Source organism: Pelophylax lessonae (assembly GCF_965119305.1).
Source record: "Pelophylax lessonae genome assembly, chromosome: 10".
Lineage (NCBI taxonomy): Eukaryota > Metazoa > Chordata > Amphibia > Anura > Ranidae > Pelophylax > Pelophylax lessonae.
The window spans coordinates 71,986,712-72,014,106 of record NC_138777.1 but is presented as its reverse complement, the minus strand read 5'-3'; the positions used below and the strand labels follow the sequence as shown (position 1 = coordinate 72,014,106).

Sequence of the window (27,395 nt, the reverse complement as noted above, 5' to 3'; positions counted from 1 at the left end):
AAACTGTTCTGGCTTAATATAAAATGCGGTTTTGTTTAAATTCGAGACAACTCTGGGGCTTATTCTTGAAATGGTTAAAATGTTTACCCCATGCCATGTTTCATATTAAATTGTCATTTCAACAAAAGTGGGCATGCTGTCCCTTTAGAAATTCAAAAGTGCTACTGTGCATCCAATAAAGATATACCATATACTAATACTATATCATGAGATGGTACCAATAGCGTAAGCTTAGCGTACGCAATCTACATAAAAAAATAAATAAAATAGTGTAAGCTTAGTGTATACAATCTACATAAAAAAAAAAAAACCTAAAAAATATTCAATAAAGATGCAATAATGCCGTTAAGTGTTTTAGAAGTGGCAAAAGTCACTCAAGCCTTAAAGTATATGTATTATAATATGATAATTCACCCTCAACCTAAAATAAAAATAAACGTATAAAGTATATATATCCGTACAGATGTAAATATGGACAATTCAAATATGAATAAACAAGCATATACTATTGCATGTTATTTAGTGACAAAGACTATAACAGTGAATAAAGCAAAAAAAAGACAAGTATGTGTATAATGTTCGTACAGATGGATACATAGTCGGCAATAAATTTCGGATTTGGTGGGGTTTGTTTTATGTTTTATAAAACGTTTTATAAAATGGCGTGGGGTCCCCCCGAGTCCATACCAGGCTCTTTGGGTCTGGTATGAATTTTAAGGGGAACCCCACACCAAAATATTTTTAAAAATGGCGTGGCGTCCCCACAAATCCATATCAGAGCCCTAGGCCTGGTATGGATTTTGAAGGGAACCCCCATTGCAAAATGTTTTATAAAATGGCGTGGGGTCCCCCCCCAGATGCCTTACCTGAGCATGCACCCTGCCTGGTTCTTGGACTGTATTTAAGGGAGTAATGGACTTCCCGTGTTGTGCCTCTATCCCCTGAAGACACATTTTACAGGGAAACGCATTGGGTGGGGATGAACAGGTGACGTCTTTATGCACGCTGGCAGAAATCCGGCGGTACATAAAAGTGAAGTAGCGCTGTGCATTTGTATTAAATCACACGCAATTTACCATGTGCAGTAATAACATTAAACGATAACAGAAAAAAGAAATAACACAAGAAAGAGTCCTTCAACACCAGTAATTTGACACCAGTGGAAAAATTTTAGTAACAAAAAAATAACTCCTTCCACCACCAAAAATGTGAAATCCTCCACCAAAGCTAGATTGCCTGCTTACCAGAAAATTTGGACCTCTTACAAAGGTCAACAGCACTTGTAGCTTAAACCCAGCCTGGGCCTTGTGTCTCTAGAGGGATTAATGGAATGGTTAGATCTCTTTTGCAAACATCCTGCAACTGGTCCAACTTCAAAACCTCTCGTGAAGTGACACTTCCCATATATGCATAATAAAACTCGCCTAGTGTAAAAACGTTTTCAATTTTAATAACGAATAAAACAAATTGCACTTACATTGGTGCGGAGTAAACCCGCAAAAATAGTGTAGCCGGCCAGCTATAACACACACGCCCATCTTTCCAGGATCACAGTAGCGCGTTGACGTCAGCACATTGCTGGATCCGACGCGTTTCGTCACAATCTGACATTGACTTGGGGCACAGGCGGCGTGCTGACTCACCGCAATAAATACTACATCCACGACAACCATGCCTTGGTCTGAGCCTCAGGCCGTCCTCACACAATTTGACATTTTAAACAAGGGAAGTTATCCCATCCATACTATCTCATTACCCTTAGTGGTCTAAAAATAAAACAAGGCGGCAACAAGTTATATTACCCCCATTAATACAAGAGTGTGAGGGTCTGCAAGTAACCATCCGTCCCCGGCATTAAGTGTATTGATCCGAGAGATGCAATCTTGGGATCAGACCGTAAAGCCTAATAAAAATCTATATTTGATTGATGGGTGTATCAAATATTGCCAAACTTCTAGCTTAGAATTTAATAATAAATAATAAAAATTACTAAAAATTGTGTCCAAAAATGTTTCCCATTACCGTATAACCACCCAAAAAAGGGGACAGGAAGTTTCTCAAATACAGTGCCTTGCGAAAGTATTCGCCCCCCTTGAACTTTGCAACCTTTTGCCACATTTCAGGCTTCAAACATAAAGATATAAAACTGTAATTTTTTGTGAAGAATCAACAACAAGTGGGACACAATCATGAAGTGGAATGAAATTTATTGGATATTTCAAACTTTGTTAACAAATAAAAAACTGAAAAATTGGGCGTGCAAAATTATTCAGCCCCCTTAAGTTAATAATTTGTAGCGCCACCTTTTGCTGCGATTACAGCTGTAAGTCGCTTGGGGTATGTCTCTATCAGTTTTGCACATTGAGAGACTGAAATTTTTGCCCATTCCTCCTTGCAAAACAGCTCGAGCTCAGTGAGGTTGGATGGAGAGTGTTTGTGAACAGCAGTTTTCAGTTCTTTCCACTGATTCTCGATTGGATTCAGGTCTGGACTTTGACTTGGCCATTCTAACACCTGGATATGTTTATTTGTGAACCATTCCATTGTAGATTTTGCTTTATGTTTTGGATCATTGTCTTGTTGGAAGACAAATCTCAGTCCCAGTTTCAGGTCTTTTGCAGACTCCATCAGGTTTTCTTCCAGAATGGTCCTGTATTTGGCTCCATCCATCTTCCCATCAATTTTAACCATCTTCCCTGTCCCTGCTGAAGAAAAGCAGGCCCAAACCATGATGCTGCCACCACCATGTTTGACAGTGGGGATGGTCAGTGGTGGGATTCAAAAATTTTAGTAACCAGTTCCGACTTTCCCAGCAGAATGACCAGCGTGCCCCCTTTCAATGCACAGTGACCAGCGTGCCCCCCTTTCAAAGCAGAGAGACCAGCGTGCCCCCTTTTAATGCAGAGAGACCAGCGTGCCCCTCTTTCAATGCAGAGAGACCAGCGTGCCCCCTTTCAACGCAGAGAGACCAGCGTGCCCCCCTTTCAATGCAGAGAGACCAGCGTGCCCCCCTTTCAATGCACAGTGACCAGCGTGCCCCCCTTTCAATGCAGAGAGACCAGCATGCCCCCTTTCAATGCACATTGCCCCCAATGATTGCAGCGCGCCAGCCACAGCATTGTCCTTAATGATTGCAGAGTGCCAGCCACAGCATTGCCCTTAATGATTGCAGAGTGCCAGCCACAGCATTGCCCCCAATGATTGCAGAGTGCCAGCCACAGCATTGCCCCTAATGATTGCAGAGTGCCAGCCACAGAATTGCCCCCAATGATTGCAGAGTGCCAGCCACAGCATTGCCCTCAATGATTGCAGAGTGCCAGCCACAGCATTGCCCCTAATGATTGCAGAGTGCCAGCCACAGCATTGCCCCCAATGATTGCAGAGTGCCAGAACACAGCATTTCCCCCAATGATTGCAGAGTGCCAGCCACAGCATTGCCCCTAATGATTGCAGAGTGCCAGAACACAGCATTGCCCCCAATGATTGCAGAGTGCCAGCCACAGCATTGCCCCTAATGATTGCAGAGTGCCAGCCACAGCATTGCCCCCAATGACTGCAGAGTGCCAGCCACAGCATTGCCCCCAATGATTGCAGAGTGCCAGCCACAGCATTGCCCCTAATGATTGCAGAGTGCCAGCCACAGCATTGCCCCCAATGACTGCAGAGTGCCAGCCACAGCATTGCCCCTAATGATTGCAGAGTGCCAGCCACAGCATTGCCCCCAATGATTGCAGAGTGCCAGAACACAGCATTGCCCCCAATGATTGCAGAGTGCCAGAACACAGCATTGCCCCCAATGATTGCAGAGTGCCAGAAGACAGCATTGCCCTCAATGATTGCAGAATGCCAGAACACAGCATTGCCCCCAATGATTGCAGAGTGCCAGCCAAAGCATTGCCCCCAATGATTGCAGAGTGCCAGCCACACATTGCCCCCAATGATTGCAGAGTGCCAGCCACAGCATTGCCCCCAATGATTGCAGAGTGCCAGCCACACATTTCCCCCAATGATTGCAGAGTGCCAGCCACACATTGCCCCCAATGATTGCAGAGTGCCAGCCACAGCATTGCCCCCAATGATTGCAGAGTGCCAGCCACAGCATTGCCCCCAATGATTGCAGAGTGCCAGCCACACATTGCCCCCAATGATTGCAGAGTGCCAGCCACAGCATTTCCCCCAATGATTGCAGAGTGCCAGCCACAGCATTGCCCCCAATGATTGCAGAGTGCCAGCCACAGCATTGCCCCCAATGACTGCAGAGTGCCAGCCACAGCATTGCCCCTAATGATTGCAGAGTGCCAGCCAAACATTGCCCCCAATGATTGCAGAGTGCCAGCCACAGCATTGCCCCCAATGACTGCAGAGTGCCAGCCACACATTGCCCCCAATGATTGCAGAGTGCCAGCCACAGCATTGCCCCCAATGATTGCAGAGTGCCAGCCACACATTGCCCCCAATGATTGCAGAGTGCCAGCCACACATTGCCCCCAATGACTGCAGAGTGCCAGCCACACATTGCCCCCAATGACTGCAGAGTGCCAGCCACACATTGCCCCCAATGATTGCAGAGTGCCAGCGATCCCCACAGCAGCCACATATCAGGAACGTGAAGTGATGGGGTAACAAACGCTTTACCGGCACTATTGCTTCTTTATTAAATATTTTATTTTTAATGTATTTATTTTTTCATGTAAATCATATGCACTAAGTTTACATTATTTGTACCTTCTCATGATATAGTAATAGTATATGCTATAACTTTATTGTATGCACAGTAACACTTTTGAATCGTTAACCACTTGCCGACTGCCGTACGGCTATTTACGTCGGCATTCAGCCCCCCACAGGCAGAGCGACGTAGTACTACATCGCTAGCCTGTGAGGGTCTAGGGAGCGAGCGCGCTCCCCCGGAGGCGCGCTCCCGCGCGGTCACGTACCCCCCCGCGCGTGTGACCGGCGGACCCGATGTCCGCCGGTCACTCGGCGATCGTCGGTGCAGAGGGAGAAAGGCAGGCGGCTGATGTAAACAAGCCGCCTGTCATTCTCCCCTGTGTAGAAACAGTGATCATACGGTTCTACTATGTAGGACCGTTGATCACTGTTCCTACACCTCAAGCCACAGCCAGTTAGAATTACGCCCCTAGGGACACACATAACCCCTCCCTCTCAAAAAAAGTTAACCCCTTCACTGCCAGTGTAATTTTACAGTAACAGCGCATATGTATAGCACTGATTACTGTAGTAATGTCACTGGTAACCCCAAAAGTGTCTGTGGTGCTCTGTGCAGCGTATAAAAATGTCTATTGAAAAAAAAAAAAAAAAATGTCAGTGATCAAAACTCAGCATATTGCTAAATTCAGAGCTAACTGAACAGAGCTTGGAGCATCTCAATAACTGAACAGAGCTTGGAGCATCTCAATAACGGAACAGAAAGTTTAAATTATACCAAATATTCAACTGTCTCACTTTAAGGATGAACAGATGATTAATGTAATTGTTAGGAATCATAGCAGGCACTGTAAGCCTAACATCTAAAGGTTTATCTATATTATGTGGGGCTTTGTATTTCTGGGCCTCCTGCCAGCTTGAAGGATATCTTGTAAGGGAAGAGCAGCATCCAGGCCGTCTCCGGGGTCCTTACCATATATAGTAGAGAGCTGCCTTGGAGCTAATTTTAGCAAAAAACGGCGCAGCTTACCTTCTAAATCAAGTTCATTGTGATAAAAGCCTAGTTTAATTAAAGAAAAAGTTTTAAAAAAAAAAAAGTAGCAGCTCATTTCCGAGCTATTGACTGAACTACTGCTGCTCTGATTTATTAAAAGCAATATCTAATAAAGAAAGACGATAGAGGTCGGTCTGTCTGTCTATCTAATCTACAATATGCTGTCAAAAGTATTGGGACACATGCCTTTACATGCACACAGAATTTAATGGCATCCTAGACTTAGTTCATACGGTTCAATATTGAGTTGGCCCACCCTTTGCAGCTATAACAGCTTTAACTCCTCTGGGAAGGCTGTCCAAGAAGTTTAGGAGTGTGTCTGAGAATGTTTGACGATTCTTTCAGAAGTGCATTCGTGAGGTCAGGCACTGATGTGGATGAGAAGGCCTGGTTCGCCGTCTGAGCTCTAACTCATCCCAAATGTGTTCTGTCAGGTTGAGGTCAGGACTCTGTGCAGGCCAGTCAACTTCCTCCACCCCAAACTTGGCTATCCATGTCTTTATGGACCTTGCTTCGTGCACTGGTGCGCAGTCATGTTGGAACAAGAAGGGGCCACCCCCAAACTGTTCCCACAAAGTTGGGAGCATGAAATTGTCCAAAATGTCTTGCTATGCTGACACCTTAAGAGTTCCCTTCATTGGAACTAAGGGGCCAAGCCTAACCCCTGAAAAACAACCCCCCCACCATAGTTCCCCCTCCACCAAATTATTTGGACCAGTGAATAATGCAAGGTCCATAAAGACATGGATGAGCGAGTTTGGGGTGGAGGAACTTGACTGGCTGGCACTAAGTCCCAACCTCAACGTGATAGAACACCTTTGGGAGGAATTAGAGCAGAGACTGTGAGCCAGGTCTTCTCGTCCAACATCAGTGCCTGACCTCACAAATGCACTTCTGGAAGAATGGTCACACATTCCCATAGACACACTCCTAAACATTCCTAAACATTGTGGACAGCCTTCCCAGAAGAGTTGAAGCTTTCATAGCTACAAAGGGTGGGCCAACTCAATATTGAACACTACAAACTTATCTATCTATCTATCTATCTATCTATCTATCTATCTATCTATCTATCTATCTATCTATCTATCTATCTATCTATCTATCTATCTATCTATCTATCTATCTATCTATCTATCTATCTATCTATCTATCTATCTATCTATCTATCTATCTATCTATCTATCTATCTATCTATCTATCTATCTATCTATCTATCTATCTATCTATCTATCTATCTATCTATCTATCTATCTATCTATCTATCTATCTATCTATCTATCTATCCAGAACTTGGTGCCAGAGCTAGGGGCTATGTAGTATTTCCTTTAGTTGCATTGTCTATGATTATGGCATTACCAAAATAAATGCAATCACTTTATTGCATTGACTGTAACATTGTTATTGAGTCAAGCATGATGAGATCTTGGAGATTTGGAATCAAATAACTGGGAAGTAGGACTTTCCATTGAGAGAATTTTGATTTGCTAACAGTAAAGGTAGGTAGCGTTTTGGGAGGGTTTAAGGGAGGGTAATACAGTGGCAAGAAAAAAGTATGGGAGCCCCTTGATATTCATTGGTTTCCTACAGTAATCTGACATAAAATGTGATCTGATCCTTATGTAAAGCTGGCCATACATGGATTGAAATTCATGGGGACCGGCCACATTTCGATCCATGCATGGGCACCCTGGTTGTACACAAGTTGATTCATTGATCCACTTGTGTACAGCCAGCCTGTCTGTCTTTTTCCCGAATGATTAGTGCCATCGGCTGTAGCCAGCGACACTCATTGTATTCTCTTGGCACGGAAGGCTCCCCGCCGGCAGAACACAATCGTGCTGCAAGAGAAATTCCCTCATCAACACTGAGTATGTTAACGGAGAAGCGAGCAGTTTTCTGTCCTTCCAACCATGGTGGAAGGAAAGAAAATTGCATAATGTATGGCCCACTTAAAGCCGGCCATAGATGGATCGACTGTCAGGGGGATTGCCAGGGACTGGCTGAGATTTGACTTATCTATGGGCAGGCTGGTTGTACTGAAGTCCATCCATCGATCTAATTCAGTACAACCAGCTTGTTGTCAGAGTTTTTGCATGCGATTACCGCCGCCAGCTATAGCCGCTAGCAATAATTATTGTGTTCTGCCGGCAGGGATAGCTCACTGCCAGCAGAACACAATAGTGCTGCGGGAGGGATTCCTTCATCAACGCTAGGTGTGTAGATAGGGTAATCAAGAGATCTTCTTTCCTGCAGCCTGTATTTGTGTCTATGTCTTACCTACACACAAAAATGGGCAAACAAAATGTGCTGATACAACACAAACAATACTAGTTTCTCATTTCTTAATTGAACACACCTATTAAACATTTACAGTGCTGGAGGAAAAAGTAATGCTAGGTACACATGGGGAGTTTAATCATTGTTAATGATTAAGCACAGTCAGTGTGTGAAACGCGTCTACCTTGTCACGATTGTCATATTTGGATGTCCAGTCAATAAATCTGGATTTTGACTCAACTTGGAGTGCTGCCAATTCCTTTTCTTTTATCAAGTTTTCACGGAGGCGAGCCGGGGCATGCACCGGTGTGAGTCATCAGGCAATTCCACCACCTTGAGCAGTGAGTTCTTGTCTTTTCAATTGATGTGAACCATGCCTTGCAAAAATGATCAATGCCAAACAAATGTGAAGAAAAGCAGTATAGCACTATGCCGACTGGGTGACACCCCACTATAAAGATAGTGACTGTACATAGGTCTTGCAGCTTCCAATAATCCGTAGGTAAGGGGCAAACAGTAAGTATAATAGAGAAAAAGGACACATCAGACCCAGAGCAGATTAACCTCCCTGGCGGTCTGATTATGTCAGGATTTCTGTGCTAAAAGCGGTACATTGTTTTGCACGGAAATCTGTTGTTTTACATTTTAAAACTCACCTTCCCTTGCCATCCCCCGCCATCTTCCCCGCTGTCCTCCCCCGCCGTCGTCCCGCTGTCCTCCTGCTGTGTGCTTGGCCGATGCCGGCACTTGTCTTCCGGTTCCCTTCCCTGCGATCGTTGCGACGCAGGGGGGTGGAACCGGCGGCAATTTAAAAAATGTAAATACACTAAATTACATGATACAAAGCTGTGATCCTAACGGATTACACTGTATCATGCCATTTCAGTACAGGATTGCATCTGGTGACTTTTCCAGTGCCCTGCCTGTGCTTTTCGAGTTCTTTGTGCCTTAAAAATTGAGAACGACCATGGCGTCCAAAAAGCGTTCTTTTTGCACAGAAGCGCTTTTAGACGAACTGGAAAACAGCGACAGTAAAACTGTGTTACTTGAAGAACTGAGCGATAGTGATTGGTGGGAAAATTTGTCATCAGGAGGGATGTGTTGGAGCTGGAGAGAGTCCAGAGAAGGGCAACTAAACTAATTAGGGGATTGGAGGACCTTGACTATGAAGAGCGTCTGCAATCGCTCGATTTATTCTCCCTGGAGAAGAGACGTCTGAGGGGGGACATGATAGCAATTTATAAATATCTTAATGGGGATCCCAGCTTAGAAAAAAAGCTGTTCATTCGAAGGGATTGCATGAGGACTCGAGGGCATACAATGCGATTAGAGGAGAAGCGTTTTAACCTCAGGCAATGTGGGGGGTTCTTTACTGTTAGGGCTACAAGATTGTGGAATTCTCTACCACAAGAGGTGGTTTCTGCGGGTAGTATGGTGGCTTTCAAAAGACTCTTAGACTTACATCTCAAGGATCAGAACATTCAGGGGTATGTGAGATGATTACAGCCACACACACCTACACAGGTTGAACTGGATGGACTATTGTCTTTATTCAACCTCACCTACTATGTAACTATGTAAATCAGGTACAGAAAGTGACGACAGTGACTATTCTGATGTCTCTTTCTGGCACATCGCTCCATTGGAAATTCTGAAGAATCATTTGATATACTTCCCAAATTCCACAAGCTATGTGCCAGAAAGAGACACCAGCTCTTGAAAAGCACACGCAGGGCACTGGAAAAGTCACCAGGTGCAATCCTGTGGTGAAATGGCATGATACAGTCTAAACCGTTAGGATCACAGCTTTGTATCATGTGATTTGTGTATTTACACATTTGAATTGGCCGCCGGTTCCACCCCCTGCGTCGCAACGCTCAAGGGGGGGGGGAACCAGAAGGCAAGTGCCGGCAATCGGCCATGCACAGAGCAGGGAGAGACTATCAGGATGCCGGGGGGGGCGGTGGGGGAGCGCAGGGAAGGTGAGTAAGATTTTGGGGTAATCCTGAGTGTGGCTTGGGGTTACCGCTTTTGGTACTGAAAATTAACCCCGAGCCACACTCGGAATACTGCCAGGGAAGGTAATTATTTAATGGAAATTACAAAATAAAAAAAGATAAAATGCAACAAACTCACATTTTAAAAAAAATAACAGGCATATCAGTAAAGAGGGAGATCCAATGCAGTGGAATCAGCCATAGATGATCACCATCGCACTTGCAGCTGAGCTGTCCTGAAATATCCAGATGACAGCGCTCCCAAGCCTGTTAATTCCTCCTGTGGCCAGAGTGCACTTTCTGGTATCCGATGTCCAAAGGCAGAAGGTACACTGTGTGTTGGATGACAAGCTGTGTCTTTCAGCCATTAGGGGGAGCGATTCCTAAAAAATTGCATTTTCACAAATTTTCTTTGGCCGTTGCCATTAGCAACCATTCCGGTAACCCAGGGCGACATCCCGGACAAGCCCCCAATTGTAGTACTGCCCCCGTTTTTTTTTGTATTTTATTTTGGAACTGGGATAGGAGAAGGGATGAGTGGGATACTCCAACTAGCAACTATGCACAACTTGAGGATATCTATCTGTGGTGTGTGCGGCAAGGCCGCTGCTTCACTTTGCCACTGAGGTGAAGGTTTTAAATGATGAACAGTACTTTAAGTTTCTCTTCAGGGTCTATCTTGGCACCTCCTTTCTGTCCCACTGTGTGTGCTGGCCTTTGTCCGCTGACTCTCCCTGGAGTGGTCCCCTTCCTGGGCAGACCCCTGGCAAGCTCCCTGGTACTCACGGCTACTGTTTTCCACAGGAATCTCTGCCACTGCTCCACAGGACCTTGCAGCTCAGCCCCACACGTCTGGTCCACTAGGTGACCAACCCTCCTCCTGGGACTCTGCTTCCCGCCATAGACGCCTGGTCACATGTGTCCTAGGCTTTTATGAACAATCCAAGGATGCACTGCAGTTGTGCCCTCGCACTGGGACTGTCACAAAAGCCTGTGTGTCACTGGCTGGGTTTCCTCCACTGTCCAACAGGCTCCCCTATTGGATACAGTGGGGACACTCCCTTAGACCAAGTGAATCACACCTGGACACATGTAACAGGCAAAACTAGAAATCCTGCTCCCTGAGCAGAAGAGCAAACAAATGCCTTTGCCTAGCACCTGACTAGGAGGGTGCTACCTCTAAAATATTTTATCTGCCCTAAGGTCTGCTTTTTTCTCTGTTTTTAACCTCGCAAAAATAAACTTTCTGAAGATATACCATTAAGATTAGTTGATCTAGATAAGGCTGGAAAGGTATACAAAGCAATCTCAAAGTGTTTAGACTTCCATCAGTTGACAGACATAATGTCTATAAATGGAGACAGTTTAGTAGTGTGACTGTTCTTCCTAGAAGTGGACGCCCAGCCAAGATGACTCCCAAAGCACAACGCAGAATCCTCAGTGAGGTAATGAAGAACCTACGAGCAACAGCTAAAGGCATGAAGACATCACTGGAACTGGCAAACATCCCTGTTCATGAATCTACCCTTTTAAAGCCACAACACCCTGAGTGCACCTGATCTTGTCTGATCTTTGATGCTAAGCAGGGTCGGCCTGGTTAGTACTTGGATAGGAGACCGCCTGGGAATACAAGGTGCTGTAGGCTAATTTGTAGGTAAAGTTGATCCAGGGAACATCCTCTTGGGGGATCAGGAAGGAATTTCTGCTTTGGCAAATTAGATCACATTTTATTGGTGCTTTTTGCCTTCACCTGGATCAACTGTGGGTATAGGATTGTATAATTTTTTTTTCCTTATATTGAACCAAACTATGTAACTATGTAAGTTTTTGAACAGGCAGGGTGTCCATGGCAGAACACCAAGGAGGAAGCTGCTGTAATCCAAAAAAAACATTGCTGTGCTCCTGAAGTTTGCCAAAGAACACATTGGCAAACTGTAACGCTACTGGGAAAATATTTTTTGGACTGATGAAACAAAAGTTACATTTTTCGTGAAGAATACTAAGCACAACGTAAAGTGCAAAAAAACACAGCTTACCAACATCAAAATATCATACCAATGGTGAAGTATGGTTCAGGGATCATCATGATTTGGGCTTGTTTCACTGCCTCAGGGCCTTGACCACTTGCCATCTTCGAGGAGAAAATGAATTCCCAAGTTTGCCAAAGTATCCTACAGGATTATGTCAGGGTTGCTTTTAACCAGTTGATGCAGCAGGACAATAACCCTAAGCATTGAAGTAAATTCACCACAGACTGGCTTTAGAAAAAGAAAATGTGCCTTTTGGAGTGGCTCAGTCAGAGCCCAGACCTTAACCCCATAGAGATACTGTGGAATGACCCCAAAAAAGACGTTCACACAAAACATCCTACAAAGGTGTCTGAGGTGGGAGATCTGCTAGTGTCTATATCCTGACAGAGCAAATTAACATACAAAGTGATCATTACATGTTAGGCAATTATGCAATATTATCTCATTACTATTTGTGAAGTACAGTAGCCAGTAAACTAAAACTCTAGGTAAAAAGAATTGAAATATATCATTATCTACTGTTACTTATACATAATTTATTTGTAATTCAGGCAGTCTTGCGGTTTTCCAACCTCTGCCACACTACACAACCAGCTTCATGAATCTCCTCCTGTTAGCATGTTGCTTATACACACAAAGATGCAACCACCATTCTCATATATTATACTGTTGATTACCTAGTTGGTAAGGTAGAATAAAAACACAGAGCCATCCAGTTTAACCTGCGTATCTGTGTGTGTGCCTGTGTGTATGTTGCTACCATTTTCAATATCCCTGTTCACTAAGAAACAGAACTAGAAGATGTTTTAAATGTAATTACACTGACACTACCAGTTGTGGGAGAGAGTTCCACATCCTTAGCACTCTAACAGTAAAGAAACTCTTAGGCAGTTTAAGACTGAATGTTTTCTCATCCAGCATCATTGTGTGTCCTCATTAGAGACCTAAGAATAAATCGTTTCTTCCCAATAATAGAGGCATCATTTAAAGATTTGTGCAATGTGATTATATTCCCTCTTAAATGTCTCTTCTCCAGGGGGTTATATGCTTAATGTTTGTAGCTGTTCCTCATAACTGAGGTCCTTTGGCCCCCTTATTAGCTTTGTTTACCTTCTCTGGACTCTCTCCAGTTCAAGCACATCCCTCCTGGTGACCAGAACTTGATGGCATACTCAAAATGTGGCTGAACTAGAGCTTTGAAAAGTGGTAGAATTATAGTTTAATCTTTTGAGTAAATACATTTTTTTCATGCATGCTAATAGTCTCCTGGCCTTGGTTGCTGCAGCTTGGCATTGTATGCTACCATTAGGTCTATTTTTGCTACTAGGTTATAGTGTTATTCTTCATACAGTCAGGTCCATAAATATTGGGACATCAACACAATTTGAATCTTTTTGGCTCTATACACCACCACAATGGATTTGAAATGAAACAAACAAGATGTGCTTTAACTGCAGACTTTCAGCTTTAATTTGAGGGTATTTACATCCAAATCAGGTGAACAGTGTAGGAATTACAACAGTTTGTATATGTGCCTCCCACTTTTTAAGGGACCAAAAGTAATGGGACAGATTAACAATCATAAATCAAACTTTCACTTTTTAATACTTGGTTGCAAATCCTTTGCAGTCAATTACAGCCTGAAGTCTGGAACGCATAGACATCACCAGACGCTGGGTTTCATCCCTGGTGATGCTCTGCCAGGCCTCTACTGCAACTGTCTTCAGTTCCTGCTTGTTCTTGGGGCATTTTCCCTTCAGTTAGTGAAATGCATGCTCAATCGGATTCAGGTCAGGTGATTAACTTGGCCGTTGCATACCATTCCACTTCTTTCCCTTAAAAAACTCTTTGGTTGCTTTCGCAGTATGCTTCGCGTCATTGTCCATCTGCACTGTGAAGCGCCGTCCAATGAGTTCTGAAGCATTTGGCTGAATACGAGCAGATAATATTGCCCGAAACACTTCAGAATTCATCCTGCTGCTTTTGTCAGCAGTCACATCATCAATAAATACAATAGAACCAGTTCCATTGGCAACCATACATGCCCACGCCATGACACTACCACCACCATGCTTCACTGATGAGGTGGTATGCTTTGGATCATGAGCAGTTCCTTTCCTTCTCCATACTCTCCTCTTCCCATCACTCTGGTACAAGTTGATCTTGGTCTCATCTGTCCATAGGATGTTGTTCCAGAACTGTGAAGGCTTTTTTTAGATGTTTGGCAAACTCTAATCTGGCCTTCCTGTTTTTGAGGCTCACCAATGGCTTACATCTTGTGGTCAACCCACTGTATTCACTCTGGTGAAGTCTTCTCTTGATTGTTGACTTTGGCACACATACACCTACCTCCTGGAGAGTGTTCTTGATCTGGCCAACTGTTGTGAAGCGTGTTTTCTTCACCAGGGAAAGAATTCTTTGGTCATCCACCACAGTTGTTTTTCGTGGTCTTCCGGGTCTTTTGGTGTTGCTGAGCTCACCGGTGCGTTCTTTCTTTTTAAGGATGTTCCAAACAGTTGATTTGGCCACACCTAATGTTTTTGCTATCTCTCTGATTGGTTTGTTTTGTTTTTTCAGCCTAATGATGGCTTGCTTTACTGATAGTGACAACTCTTTGGATCTCATATTGAGAGTTGACAGCAACAGATTCCAAATGCAAATAGCACACTTGAAATGAACTCTGGACCTTTTATCTGCTCCTTGTAAATGGGATAATGAGGGAATAACACACACCTGGCCATGGAACAGCTGAGCAGCCAATTGTCCCATTACATTTGGTCCCTTATAAAGTGGGAGGCACATATACAAACTGTATACCACATTCGATATGAGTTAATAAAATGAGAAATGCCAACCATAGCGGAATTCCGTATAACTAATTCTTTATTTCAAAAAAGAAGATTATAAACACTCACATTGGATGGTGTCTCCCTGACACTAGGAATCTGCATGTAAGAAGCCCTCCACTGCTCAGACCGCGGCTGTGCGAGACACGAGCGTGGATACAAAGACATTGGGAGACACCATCCCATGTGAGTGTTTATAATCTTGTTTTTTGAAATAAAGAATTCGTTATACAGAATTACGCTATGGTTGGCATTCCTCATTTTATTTCCTCATATGGACCATCCTGAGCCTTGGTCCATCCTGGGGTGAACAATAACAAGTAAAGGAGGAAAGTATTTGGCTGATCTCTGTTGTGGATAAGCGTTTTTGCTGGTTTATAATTTTACCAGCAATATTTCTGGTGAGTTCTACCGAGGAGTATCAGTGGAGCACTGTGGGTGGAAGTACTTTCACGTGTGAACACCTTGTCTTTGGATACCAGCACTATTTGCACTTTATCACTGGATTATTGAATATGGACTTTTTTTATGATGGACTTTAATTTATTATTCACATTTTCTTTTTATTTATTTATTTATTTCTGATAGATTCATACCTTGTATCAGTCAGTGTAATTAGTACACTTGTGTGCACAAATAATTTTATTGCACTAGCACTTTTTTACTACAAGTATTGGAGTAAAAAATTATGTTTAAATCATCACATCACATATGACACGGAATAGGGTTTTATATATATTTAGTGTCAATCAGGCACTAGTATAAAAAGGAACACATTGGTATATGTTAACATTGCTAAAACATCAGGGGATGGATCTTAATCATTAGGGGTGATATATTGCATTTGCAATTTTTTCTGATACATTGCACTTTATTGCACACATGTTTTCACATTATTATTTATGCACTAGTCTTTTATGGTATCACTGGTCCGATACCAGGTATTGATTTCAATATATTGTCAATTAATAGAGTTTTTTTATTTTTAATTTTATTGATTTATTTCATCTAATTTACCTTACACCCAGATCGAGCCCACAGTATACATTATAGGAATACAATTGAGCATTGAGGAACTTACAGAAATTGCGCAGATTTTCTTTTTCCACATGTGATTTCATGGTTTCTAAACTGTACCAATTTTCATGACAGAAAATGAAGAAAGCTGAAGATGATAACATGAAACTGAAAGAAGAAAACCAAATGCTGCTTAAGATGATGGGCCAACTGAGCAGCTAAGACCACAGCCTGGGACCTCTCTCCAAACAGTGATAGAAAAAGCTGTTCATCCACCAGTTCCAAAAATGCAGTTGGTGGTCTGGACAGGACTGTAATGAATTGATGAATCTGAAGAGAAGACACACAGGTTGAATAGTGAATGAGCTGAACTTAGGAGAACCTAGGAGACTCTTGGATAAATGGGTTCACTGATGTAGAAGAAAAACAAAGTTGCTGCAATTTCCAAAGTGCTGCTTGGTCTACACATTTGCTGTTGAGCTTTATTTATTTCCACAGGGCTGTTGGATTGTTCTTCCGACAAAGAGCAGTGCATTGCATAACAGTATAGCTAGAGCCTTTGCATAAGCGTCTGCACAGACAGACATTCCCCAATGATGGGGTAACTGTACAATCATACTTTGTTGCATTAGCAGTTAGGATATAGGAATGTGGCAGCACGAGGTTTGCCTAAATGCACTGATTTGTATACCATTTTTGTATCTTCACATTAAAGCAGGCCTTGTACTCCAAGCTAGGTCCATCTATTTGCTGAATACTCCTCCCCTTTGCTAACATGCCCAAATTAGTTTGTTACATAAGGTCCGTTCATTACATTTTAGTGCAAGGACCACTTTAAGTGGTGGCTGTTTACACCATTTTTCATAATGTTCTTGCATCCTTAGGCTACAGGTACACTAGCCTACCCTGAAGGTGGCCTTGGGAAAATGCAAAACGTGGCAAACAAAGCAAACCACGCTTTTAGATTGATTTTGCCGCAATTTGCGTTTTTCTACAGCCGGAAGTCCAAACGTTCCTATTCTGAATGTGATTCTTCCATGTTCAGAAGAGGGAGGTTTAACCTCACCTAAACAGGGCGGGTCCTAAACTCTGTTTAAGACCTACAGTATGTGTACATGGACACATAGGCTGTTGGCTGTTATGGAGTTGAGCTTAGGAACTTTGGTAAAAAAATGGCAAAATCTACTAAACTCAAGTTTAGGAGCTGCCAGGAGCTATTAGTGTACATGAAGCCTTAGGCTGGCCAAACACTAGTGGATTTTCAAATCATTATTCCTACAAAAATTCTCAGTACATTCGGTGAGTGCCGTTGCAAAGTACTGTAACTTCTTTTTTTTTTCGTTTTACAGTCGGTTTCTAAATTAATGTGATTTGTTGAATGAAAGCTACATACACTTTTAGAAACTTGTTCTTTTAGAGAAAAACTTTGCATTTTGCATCCTGAAATTCCTTGTCACAATGCTCAAAAACAAACATTGATACTGTTAATTAGAGAATCGAACATTCCTAAAGTTAAAAAATTTAAAGAAAAATTGTACTAGCGTATGGGCAGTTTTACTCAGTAAGGCAGTGTATGGCAAACTCAAAGTGGTTCTATAGGCTGTGTGCAGCTCCCTCCCCAGTAGCCCCGCCTTATACTCACCTGAGTCTGATCCCAATCCAGTGATGTTCATCAGAGCAAAGCTCTTCCGAGTCTTCCAAATCTCTGACTCCTTATTGGCTTAGAGCCATTGGCTCCTGCTGCTGTCAATCACAGCCAGTTGTAATGTTCTGGTACCTTTGGTACCCTAATTCCACTTTTCCTAAGTGTATGCGCCCCACCATTCTCTTTTGGTAAGGTGCGCATACACCTTTAAGACCGATGCTGTCTTTACTGAGCGCCGCTGGAGCGGCTATTTCAACCTCCGGCGGTCTCACTCACATGTTCGTTCAACGCCGCATAATCTGCCTTGAAGCTCTCATGCTTGCAAGCATACCTCGCTATCGGAACCACGCTGCTGATCCCTGTATCCCGCTACCAGGATCATCCGCTCTTGCCGAACCTCTCCTCTACTACATTGCTACTAGTGATAAGTACCCCACAGGGGAAACCTCTATAACCTTCATACTAAAGCTTACACTATCTAGCTCTGCATACTAAGGACTATTACTACATCTGCATTAACTAAGATTGCTAGCTCTTGAGCCTAATACCATCTGCTCTTGCACTGGGTTGGTCTATCCTGTATGTTCACCTGCTACTCTATCATCTGCTACCATACATGATTGCTAAACCTATCTGCATCCCATCTGCTACTATCTTACTTTCAAGAACATTCCTTTCAAGTGTCTGTCATCTACCATCTCTACCCAACCTGTCTCTTCAGCCTATCATCACTATATTACTATACATATAAGTCACTCTAGGAACATTTTATTGAGTGTGTGTATCTACTTGCTGAATTGAGACTATCCACACATGATGAGTCTTGGGAGTTGGGATTGGTGTCTCAGCGTTTCTCTACATGACTACTGAAGTGGAATATTTCTGCAGCTGTAAATCCACATTATACATAAAACGCAGGAGCGTTACAGATTGAACGAACCTCAAATGGATTCAGCAGAAATAACCACTCAGGTGACACAATTAAAACAGCAAGTAACTGCATTAATACACGCACTTGCTGAATTAAGAGAAGAAAATCAGACTCTGATGCAGCAGGTAACCAGACTGACACAACTTACCACTGCTCAGTCCCCTGAACCCAAAATAAATCCTCCTTTGGTATTTACAGGCGATAGCAAAAAATTTCGCGAATTTAAAAACGCATGTGAGTTACTTTTCTTGCTAAAACCCCGTACCTACCTTACTGATCACATTAAGGTTTGTACTATTATTTCTTACCTAACAGGCGATCCTCGGGCCTGGGCAGACTCTCTTTTTGAGAAAAGCGACCAGCTTCTCAACTCCTATGCCTTGTTCCTAGCAGAACTCACTAGCCTATATGATGATCCCAATAGGCAGACTACTGCCGATCTTCAATTAAGATCCTTGAAACAAGGTGGGAGACCTGTAGAAGACTTTGTCGCAGAATTCAAGAGATGGACCCTTGATTCAGAATGGAATGATGCATCTCTGAAAACTCAATTTAGGCTTGGCCTATCAGAGGCCGTTAAAGATGAGCTCGCCCGAGCGGATCTGCCAAAAACCCTGGATGCATTGATACAACTCAGTATCACCATAGATAGAAGACTACGAGAAAGAAAGGCTGAAAAAATGGGAATGCCATTATCCAGTTCTTCTCGGATTTTGGCCGATGACCCCACTCCTATGGAGGTAGGAACCATACGCCCACCTCTATCAACTATGGAAAGAGCCAGAAGATGATCTGGTAATCTCTGCTTGTACTGTGCATCCCCGGATCACAAGATAAACGTCTGTCCCCTAGTCTACAAAAAGAGGGGTGAGTGTTCACATGTCCTCCTAGGGGGATTGACAACTTCAATTACTAACCCTTACCTTTTTGTTTGCTTAACATTACAGTGGGACCAGAACAGGATTACTAGTAAGGCCATGATTGACACAGGATCTTGTGGAAATTATATTGACATACGTTTTGCTGCTTTAAATAAAGTCCCTATTATTTCTAAACCTAAACCTGTCTCAGTGAGTCCTCTTAACGGTGTTCCTTTATCCTCTGGTCCGATCACTGATCAGACACAGGCACTCCTAGTCACTACTAACGGGTCTCATATGGAGACCACTACCTTCGATCTAATACCTTCACCCCACTTTCCCATTGTTTTGGGACTTCCCTGGTTACACACACATCAACCAACCATAGATTGGAAGGAACGGACCCTGGCCTTCCTCTCTTGCTATTGCGAGGGTACGTGTAACCTCCCGTCTTCCGGGAAGATCCTGTCTGTGGTGACAGATGAGATTGCACCACTATGTTATCAGGATCTCACTGAGGTTTTTCTTGAGAAAAATGCTCAAGCACTACCTCCCCATCGAGACTATGATTGTAGTATTGATCTACTCCCAAATAGCAAATTGCCGTTCGGTCATGTTTATCCTCTTTCACAGGATGAACTTTCCCATCTCAAAGAATATTTGGATGAGAATTTGAAAAAAGGTTTTATTAGACCTTCCACTTCTTCCACAGCAGCAGGACTCTTTTTTGTCCGCAATAAGGACTCAAGTCTCAGGCCTATCATCGACTATAGGCAATTGAATGCTATTACAATAAAAGATCGCTATCCTCTACCGCTTATCCCTGAACTCATTGAGCAGGTGCGTGGAGCTACCTATTTTTCAAAATTAGACCTGAAAGGGGCATACAATCTCATTCGAATCCATGATGGACACGAGTGGAAGACTGCATTCAGAACCAGATACGGATTGTTCGAATATCTTGTAATGCCATTCGGGCTATGCAACGCCCCTGCAGCCTTTCAACGATTTATAAACGATATTTTCAGAGACTTACTAGATGTCTGTGTTGTGGTATATCTGGACGATATACTTATATATTCACGATCCTTGTCTGAACACATAAGACATGTAAGACTACTATTATCGAGATTGCTTGCACACAACCTATACGTGAAACTGAAAAAATGCTTGTTTCATAAAGAAGAGGTACTGTTTCTAGGCTACATCATATCCAAAACAGGAATCAAGATGGACATGAGTAAGATATCCTGCATTCAGGATTGGCCTACACCAACCACCCGCAAGGCGCTACAGCGATTCCTTGGATTTTCTAATTTCTACAGGAAATTCATCAGGAACTTCTCTGCCATTGTGAGACCCCTCACACAGCTCACTAGCATTAAGAGACCATTCAAATGGTCAGATGAAGCAAATAAAGCTTTTCACCTGTTAAAGACAAGGTTTACTTCTGCTCCCATACTACGCCATCCAGACCCATCCCTCCAATACATTCTGGAAGTAGATGCGTCAAACACGGCAGTAGGAGCAATACTCTCCCAACGACCAACTAACACTTCACCACTCCATCCAGTCGCCTTCTTTTCTAAATCCTTAAGCAGTCCAGAGGTAAATTACCCCGTGGGTGAAAAGGAACTGCTTGCTATAAAATTGGCTCTGGAGAATTGGCGACATCTACTCGAAGGCACCCGATTACCAATACTTATATACACGGACCATAAAAATCTTCAATATCTTCAGACTAACAAAACTCTCTCTCACCGACAGGTACGATGGTCACTATTCTTTCTAAGGTTTAACTTCCTAGTGACCTACACACAGAGATGTATAGTAACGAAGTAGAACTACTTAAGTACTGTACTTAAGTACCAAAATGCGGTATCTGTACTTTCCTAGAGTAGAATTTTTTTCTCCTACTTCTACTTTTACTTCACTACATTTTTTCGATGATTTCGATACTTCTACTCAAGTATTTTTTTTTGTGCTGCATAGTTACTCGTTACTTTTAAAAAAATTACCACTGCCAGAACAGTAGATGGCAGGTTGCATAAAGCCCAAAAAAATGTGTATAATGTCATTTGTAAATCAGCGCATACGAAAATAAAGGCTGTGTATAATAAAAGCTGCTATACCAAATCTTTCCAATAAAAAGAAAATATGAAACAAACAAATAAATGGTGCTACAGCGCTTAAAGTGCATCAAGAAACTACTAACAAACACAGGTTAATCATTTGAATAAATCATTTGAAATAATAAAAAACAATATGATGTTCAAACTTTTGACTTCTTTCTTTAATAACTACATAACACAGTACTTGTACTTCTACTTTCAGTACTTGAGTAGAAATTTTTTTTCAAAACTACTGGTACTTTTTACTTTTAGTACTTAAGTAGCAATTTTTTTGAAAAAACTACTTGCAATACTTAAGTAAAAAAAATGTTGAATACTTTAGTACTTCTACTTAAGTAACTTTTTCTGTGAGCACTTCCACTTCTACTCAAGTCACTTTTTGATCGAGCACTTGTACTTTTACTCAAGTAGAAATTTCGAGTACTTTATACAAGTCTGCCTACACACCTGCAGATAAGAACAAAAAGGCGGATGCACTATCACGACTAAGGCTGGCCATACACTATACAATTTTCTTGTTCAACTTTCCTTTAGATTTACCAAAACCATATAATATAAGTTCAAACCTGAACACTTTCAATTTGTATGCAATCAGGCAGGCCCTTGCACTACATAGTTGAAGGTAAATCTAAAGGAAATTGAATAAGAAAATTGTATGGTGTATGGCCAGCCTTACTGAAGAAAACTACTTCGAAATCCCTTCCGTTCCTATAATACCTCACAAGCGTATTATTGGAGTTGTCCGTTCTTTGAAGGAAGAGGTTTTGCATGGTATAAGTTTGGATTCACCCCCACCACAACTAAATACCGATGCAGAAGGCTTCCTCTACTACAACGACAAACTTTACATACCACCTACCATGCGCACCAAGATCTTGGAATTATCGCATGATGTGCCTATGGCAGGACATATGGGTATGACAAAGACTCTTAATCTGATTACCAGACAATTCTGGTGGCCTGACATGAAAACATCTATACAAAAATTCGTCTCTTCATGCAATGTCTGTGCCAGGTCCAAAATTGACACTACGAGACCATCCGGTCTACTATGCAGTCTACCAATACCCCAAACTCCATGGGAAGTTGTGTCCTTGGACTTTATAGTAGAACTACCTCCTTCCAAAGGATTTAATACCATATTGGTGTCAGTGGACCATCTGACAAAGATGGCACATTTCATTGCTATTCGCAGACTACCTTCGTCCAAACAAACGGCAGAACTCCTGATGAAACATGTCTTTAAGTTACATGGTATCCCAAAAACTCTTCTGTCTGACCGTGGATCACAATTTATTTCCAAGTTCTGGCAAGAACTATGTCACATACTACGAATTGAGCGGAAGCTCACTTCTCCTTACCATCCGCAGACCAACGGACAGACTGAAAGAGTCAACCAATGCATCGAGCAATATTTACGTTGTTACACTTCTTACAAACAGGATGATTGGGTGGATCTTCTCCCTCTGGCAGAATTTGCCTACAACAACGCAACCCACAGTACGACCAAGCAGAGTCCGTTCTACTTAAACTATGGGTTTCATCCCTCTATTCTTCCACCACGCATCCTTCCTTCAAATAACCCAGTAGCCTCAGACTATCTTACCCAAATAAAGGACTCTCTGGGTTTGCTTAATACTACCATTACACACGCTCATAGTCAACAAAAGAAGTACTATGATCTTCGCAGAAGACCTTCTCCTCAGTATGCTATTGGGGACCTCGTTTGGCTCTCAACAAAAAATTTAAGACTGAAAATCCCTAGCAAAAAGCTTGGACCTCTCTTCTTGGGACCTTTCCCAATCAAGAAACTTATTGGAAAAGCTGCAGTACAGCTCACATTGCCAATAGACCTCAAAATACATCCCATTTTCCATGTGTCGCTACTGAAGCCCCATGTTCCTGACCAAGGAATAAGGCCTACTATCCCACTTCCTCCTCCTGTACAAGTTGAAGGTGGAGAAGAATATGAGATAAAAGAGATTCTGGATTCTCGGATCCACAGAAGAAAACTTCAATACTTAGTCCGATGGAAGAACTATGGGCCCCAAGACGACACCTGGCTAAACACCTCTGACATACATGCCCCTAGATTAATCCGCAACTTTCATGCGAAGTACCCAGACAAACCAGCTCCAGAGGCCTTCAGGAGCCGGCCTTAAGGGGGGGCACTGTAATGTTCTGGTACCTTTGGTACCCTAATTCCACTTTTCCTAAGTGTATGCGCCCCACCATTCTCTTTTGGTAAGGTGCGCATACACCTTTAAGACCGATGCTGTCATCACTGAGCGCCGCTGGAGCGGCTATTTCAACCTCCGGCGGTCTCACTCACATGTTCGTTCAACGCCGCATAATCTGCCTTGAAGCTCTCATGCTTGCAAGCATACCTCGCTATCGGAACCACGCTGCTGATCCCTGTATCCCGCTACCAGGATCATCCGCTCTTGCCGAACCTCTCCTCTACTACATTGCTACTAGTGATAAGTACCCCACAGGGAAAACCTCTATAACCTTCATACTAAAGCTTACACTATCTAGCTCTGCATACTAAGGACTATTACTACATCTGCATTAACTAAGATTGCTAGCTCTTGAGCCTAATACCATCTGCTCTTGCACTGGGTTGGTCTATCCTGTATGTTCACCTGCTACTCTATCATCTGCTACCATACATGATTGCTAAACCTATCTGCATCCCATCTGCTACTATCTTACTTTCAAGAACATTCCTTTCAAGTGTCTGTCATCTACCATCTCTACCCAACCTGTCTCTTCAGCCTATCATCACTATATTACTATACATATAAGTCACTCTAGGAACATCTTATTGAGTGTGTGTATCTACTTGCTGAATTGAGACTATCCACACATGATGAGTCTTGGGAGTTGGGATTGGTGTCTCAGCGTTTCTCTACATGACTACTGAAGTGGAATATTTCTGCAGCTGTAAATCCACATTATACATAAAACGCAGGAGCGTTACACCAGTAAGGAGGGAGCAGGGGAGTGGGGCTGTCCCAAAGACACACAGAGGAGACGCAGGAGTAGGCACACATGGGTGCCCCCAGAGAAAGCAGCAGTGGGGAGGGCCAGGAGCTGAAAAGTGGGGGACCTGAAAAGAGGAGGATCGGGGCTGCTCTGTGCAAAACCACTGCACAGAGCAGGTAAGTATGATATATATATATATATATATATATATATATATTTTTTTTTTTTTTTTTTTTTTAAATTGAACCTTTACAAACACTTTAGGTTGTATTGACTTCAGTAGCCAATGGCAATTAGTAAGTACAGTATCGTAACCAACCTATCCTTAAGTAGTAAACTAAATTTTGATGCTTTGCTACAGGTTACCTTACTTTATGCATCATCATTGCTCTTGATAAATCACAGATTACTCCCAAAAATGTAATATATTTCACAGAATCCTCTTGTAACAAAATTATTAAGGCCTTCACCTTTTCCTGATCCATCCAAGCAACAATGATCTAAGAAAAAACTCAATTAAGCACTGTGCACTTTTTGCTTTGTAGCACTTATGGCATATTAATGTGTAATTTCTTGCTTTGCATAGTTAACTGCCCCACTTCCAGGGATAATCCCTGTCTTGAATATTTGTCCCTGGAAATGTGTGTGATTTCAAACACTTATCACAATTTGCAATAAAAGACCACGTTTTTCCAAATACTAAGCAAGCTTCTTTTTACTATTGATTAACATGATCTTAGCATATTAAAGTACATTTATTCTCTAAAATGAAAAACTCAATAACCATTGAAGCCTAAGTATAGGTAAAAACTAAAAGAAAACATTAGCACAAGGGTCAGTATTTAAATTTAAACCGAAGTGTCCCTTATGTTAGTGCTTGCTGTCATAGTTCAAATTCTCTGCCCTCTGCCCCCTCCCATAACTCGCAGCAGCAGAAGATTGCTAATAGATTGACTACTGTGTCTGCCCTTTCTGCCTCCCTCCTCCATTCATAGAAACTTTACTTCTATCAATGAAATGAAATGGGGGAGGTGGACCTTTCATTTATTTGCCCATTCTCAATTCATAAAGTACTTTTCTTTCACAGAAGCAATAGTATAACTTCTGTGAATAGAGAGGGGACAGAAAGGGCGGGAATAGTCGTCACTCTTGATGAGTGCCTGTCACAGGTCCCGTGGCTCTATAAACTACAGCAGCACTGGAGATTATAGCTGTGGGTTATGGGTGGGGGTGGGGGGGGGGGGGTGTTTGAGAGCAGAGGGTTTCAACTATGACAGCTGGCACAAGCACAAGAAACACTTCAGATTAAATGTAAGTATAGTCCCTTGTGCTGATTTTAAAAAAAACAGGAGCTGTGGTCCTAAGAGGGGAGGAAGGAACCCTAACTCCTAGTTCTGGCAAGATAAAGCAGTGTGTAGGAACACCTAATACAGTAGCACTTACCTCCCCCAGTAATGTCAATTACCTGCCCCTAAACTCATATATATATATATATATATATATATATATATATATATATATATATATATATATATATATATACACACACACACACACACACACACTAGTCACCCATAACATTATGACCACCTACCTAATATTGAGTTGGTCTTCCTTTTGCCACCAAAACAGCCCTGACTGTTCAAGGCATGGACTCCATGTCAGTAGCAGATCACTGCCTCCGCCAGCTTGCCTTCTTCCCATAGTGCATCCTGGTGTCATCTCTTCCTCAAGTAAGCTACACACACGCACCTGGTCATCCACATGATGTAAAAGAAAACGTGATTCATCAGACCAGACCACCTTCTTCCATTGCTCCATGTTCCAATTGTGATGTTCATGTGCCCATTGTAGGCTCTTTTGGCTGTGGACATGGGTCAGCATGGGCCCCCTGACTGGTCTGTGGCTACGCATCCCCATACCCAACAATCTGCGATGCACTGTGTGTTCTGACACCTTTCTATTGGAACCAGAATTGACTTTTTCAGCAATTTGAGCTAGAGTAGCTATTCTATTGGATCAGACTACACAGGCCAGCCTTCGCTTATCACATGCATCAAAAAAAATGATTGAAGATATGGTGGTTCCTCCCGACGCCCTGCTCGTGACTTTGGATGTGGAGGCATTATACTCCAGTATCCCTCACGAGCAGGGCGTCGGGATGATACGCACGTTCTTATATGAGCAAGATCATCACACTTGGCCATTTTGCGATTTTATTTTGGAACTCCTATTGTTTATTTTGAAACACAACTGGTTTACTTTTAACGGGTCCCACTACCTCCAGGTGCAGGGCGTGGCCATGGGCACTTGTTGTGCCCCGGCCTACGCCAACCTGTACCTGGGGGGGTGGGAGCGACAAATCACATCAGATGAAAATTTATCCCATTTTTTTTCATCTGTTGCAATCTGGTTTCGTTATATAGACGACATTTTTGCTGTCTGGACAGGTTCAAAATCAATGCTAGATGAGTTCATTGCCCAACTAAATATAAACGACTTCAACTTGAAGTTAACATCTACCATCAGTGACTCGAGTGTTAATTTCCTTGACCTAACGGTACTCAAACATGTGGATGGACACCTGACGACTAACCTATACAGAAAGGAGACGTCAGGGAATGTAATATTACATGCGTCTAGCGCCCACCCAGGGGCGCTTATACGTAGTATTCCATACGCCCAATACATACGCCTACGGTGTAATTGCACATCTGATAACGATTTCAAAATACAGGCTAACCTTTTACGAGAACGCCTAATGGCTCGTGGATACAGTAAGCGTTTGTTGAGAACAGCTTTCAACAAAGCGTTTTCTCAAAATAGAAACAGCCTCATCTTTAGAGCCAAACCTCCAAACACACAATCGACAGTTAAACTAATAACCAAATACTCCGCTCATGAAAAAGTATTGAGAGATATTCTTGAACGGAACTGGCATCTTCTT

The 27,395-nt window shown here is 42.6% G+C and overlaps 1 protein-coding gene across 1 annotated transcript in view; it reads left to right on the top strand.

Moving 5' to 3' along the window:
• The window catches only part of LOC309565741 (uncharacterized protein), an 88,074-nt gene extending 71,303 nt beyond the window's left edge, over positions 1-16,771 (top strand). Inside the window, exon 7 of the mRNA XM_082270721.1 lies at positions 16,028-16,771. Coding sequence (XP_082126847.1) covers positions 16,028-16,114 — 87 coding nt within the window. The 3' untranslated portion in view covers positions 16,115-16,771. The remainder of the gene's footprint in view (positions 1-16,027) is intronic.
• Positions 16,772-27,395: the final 10,624 nt, after the last annotated feature.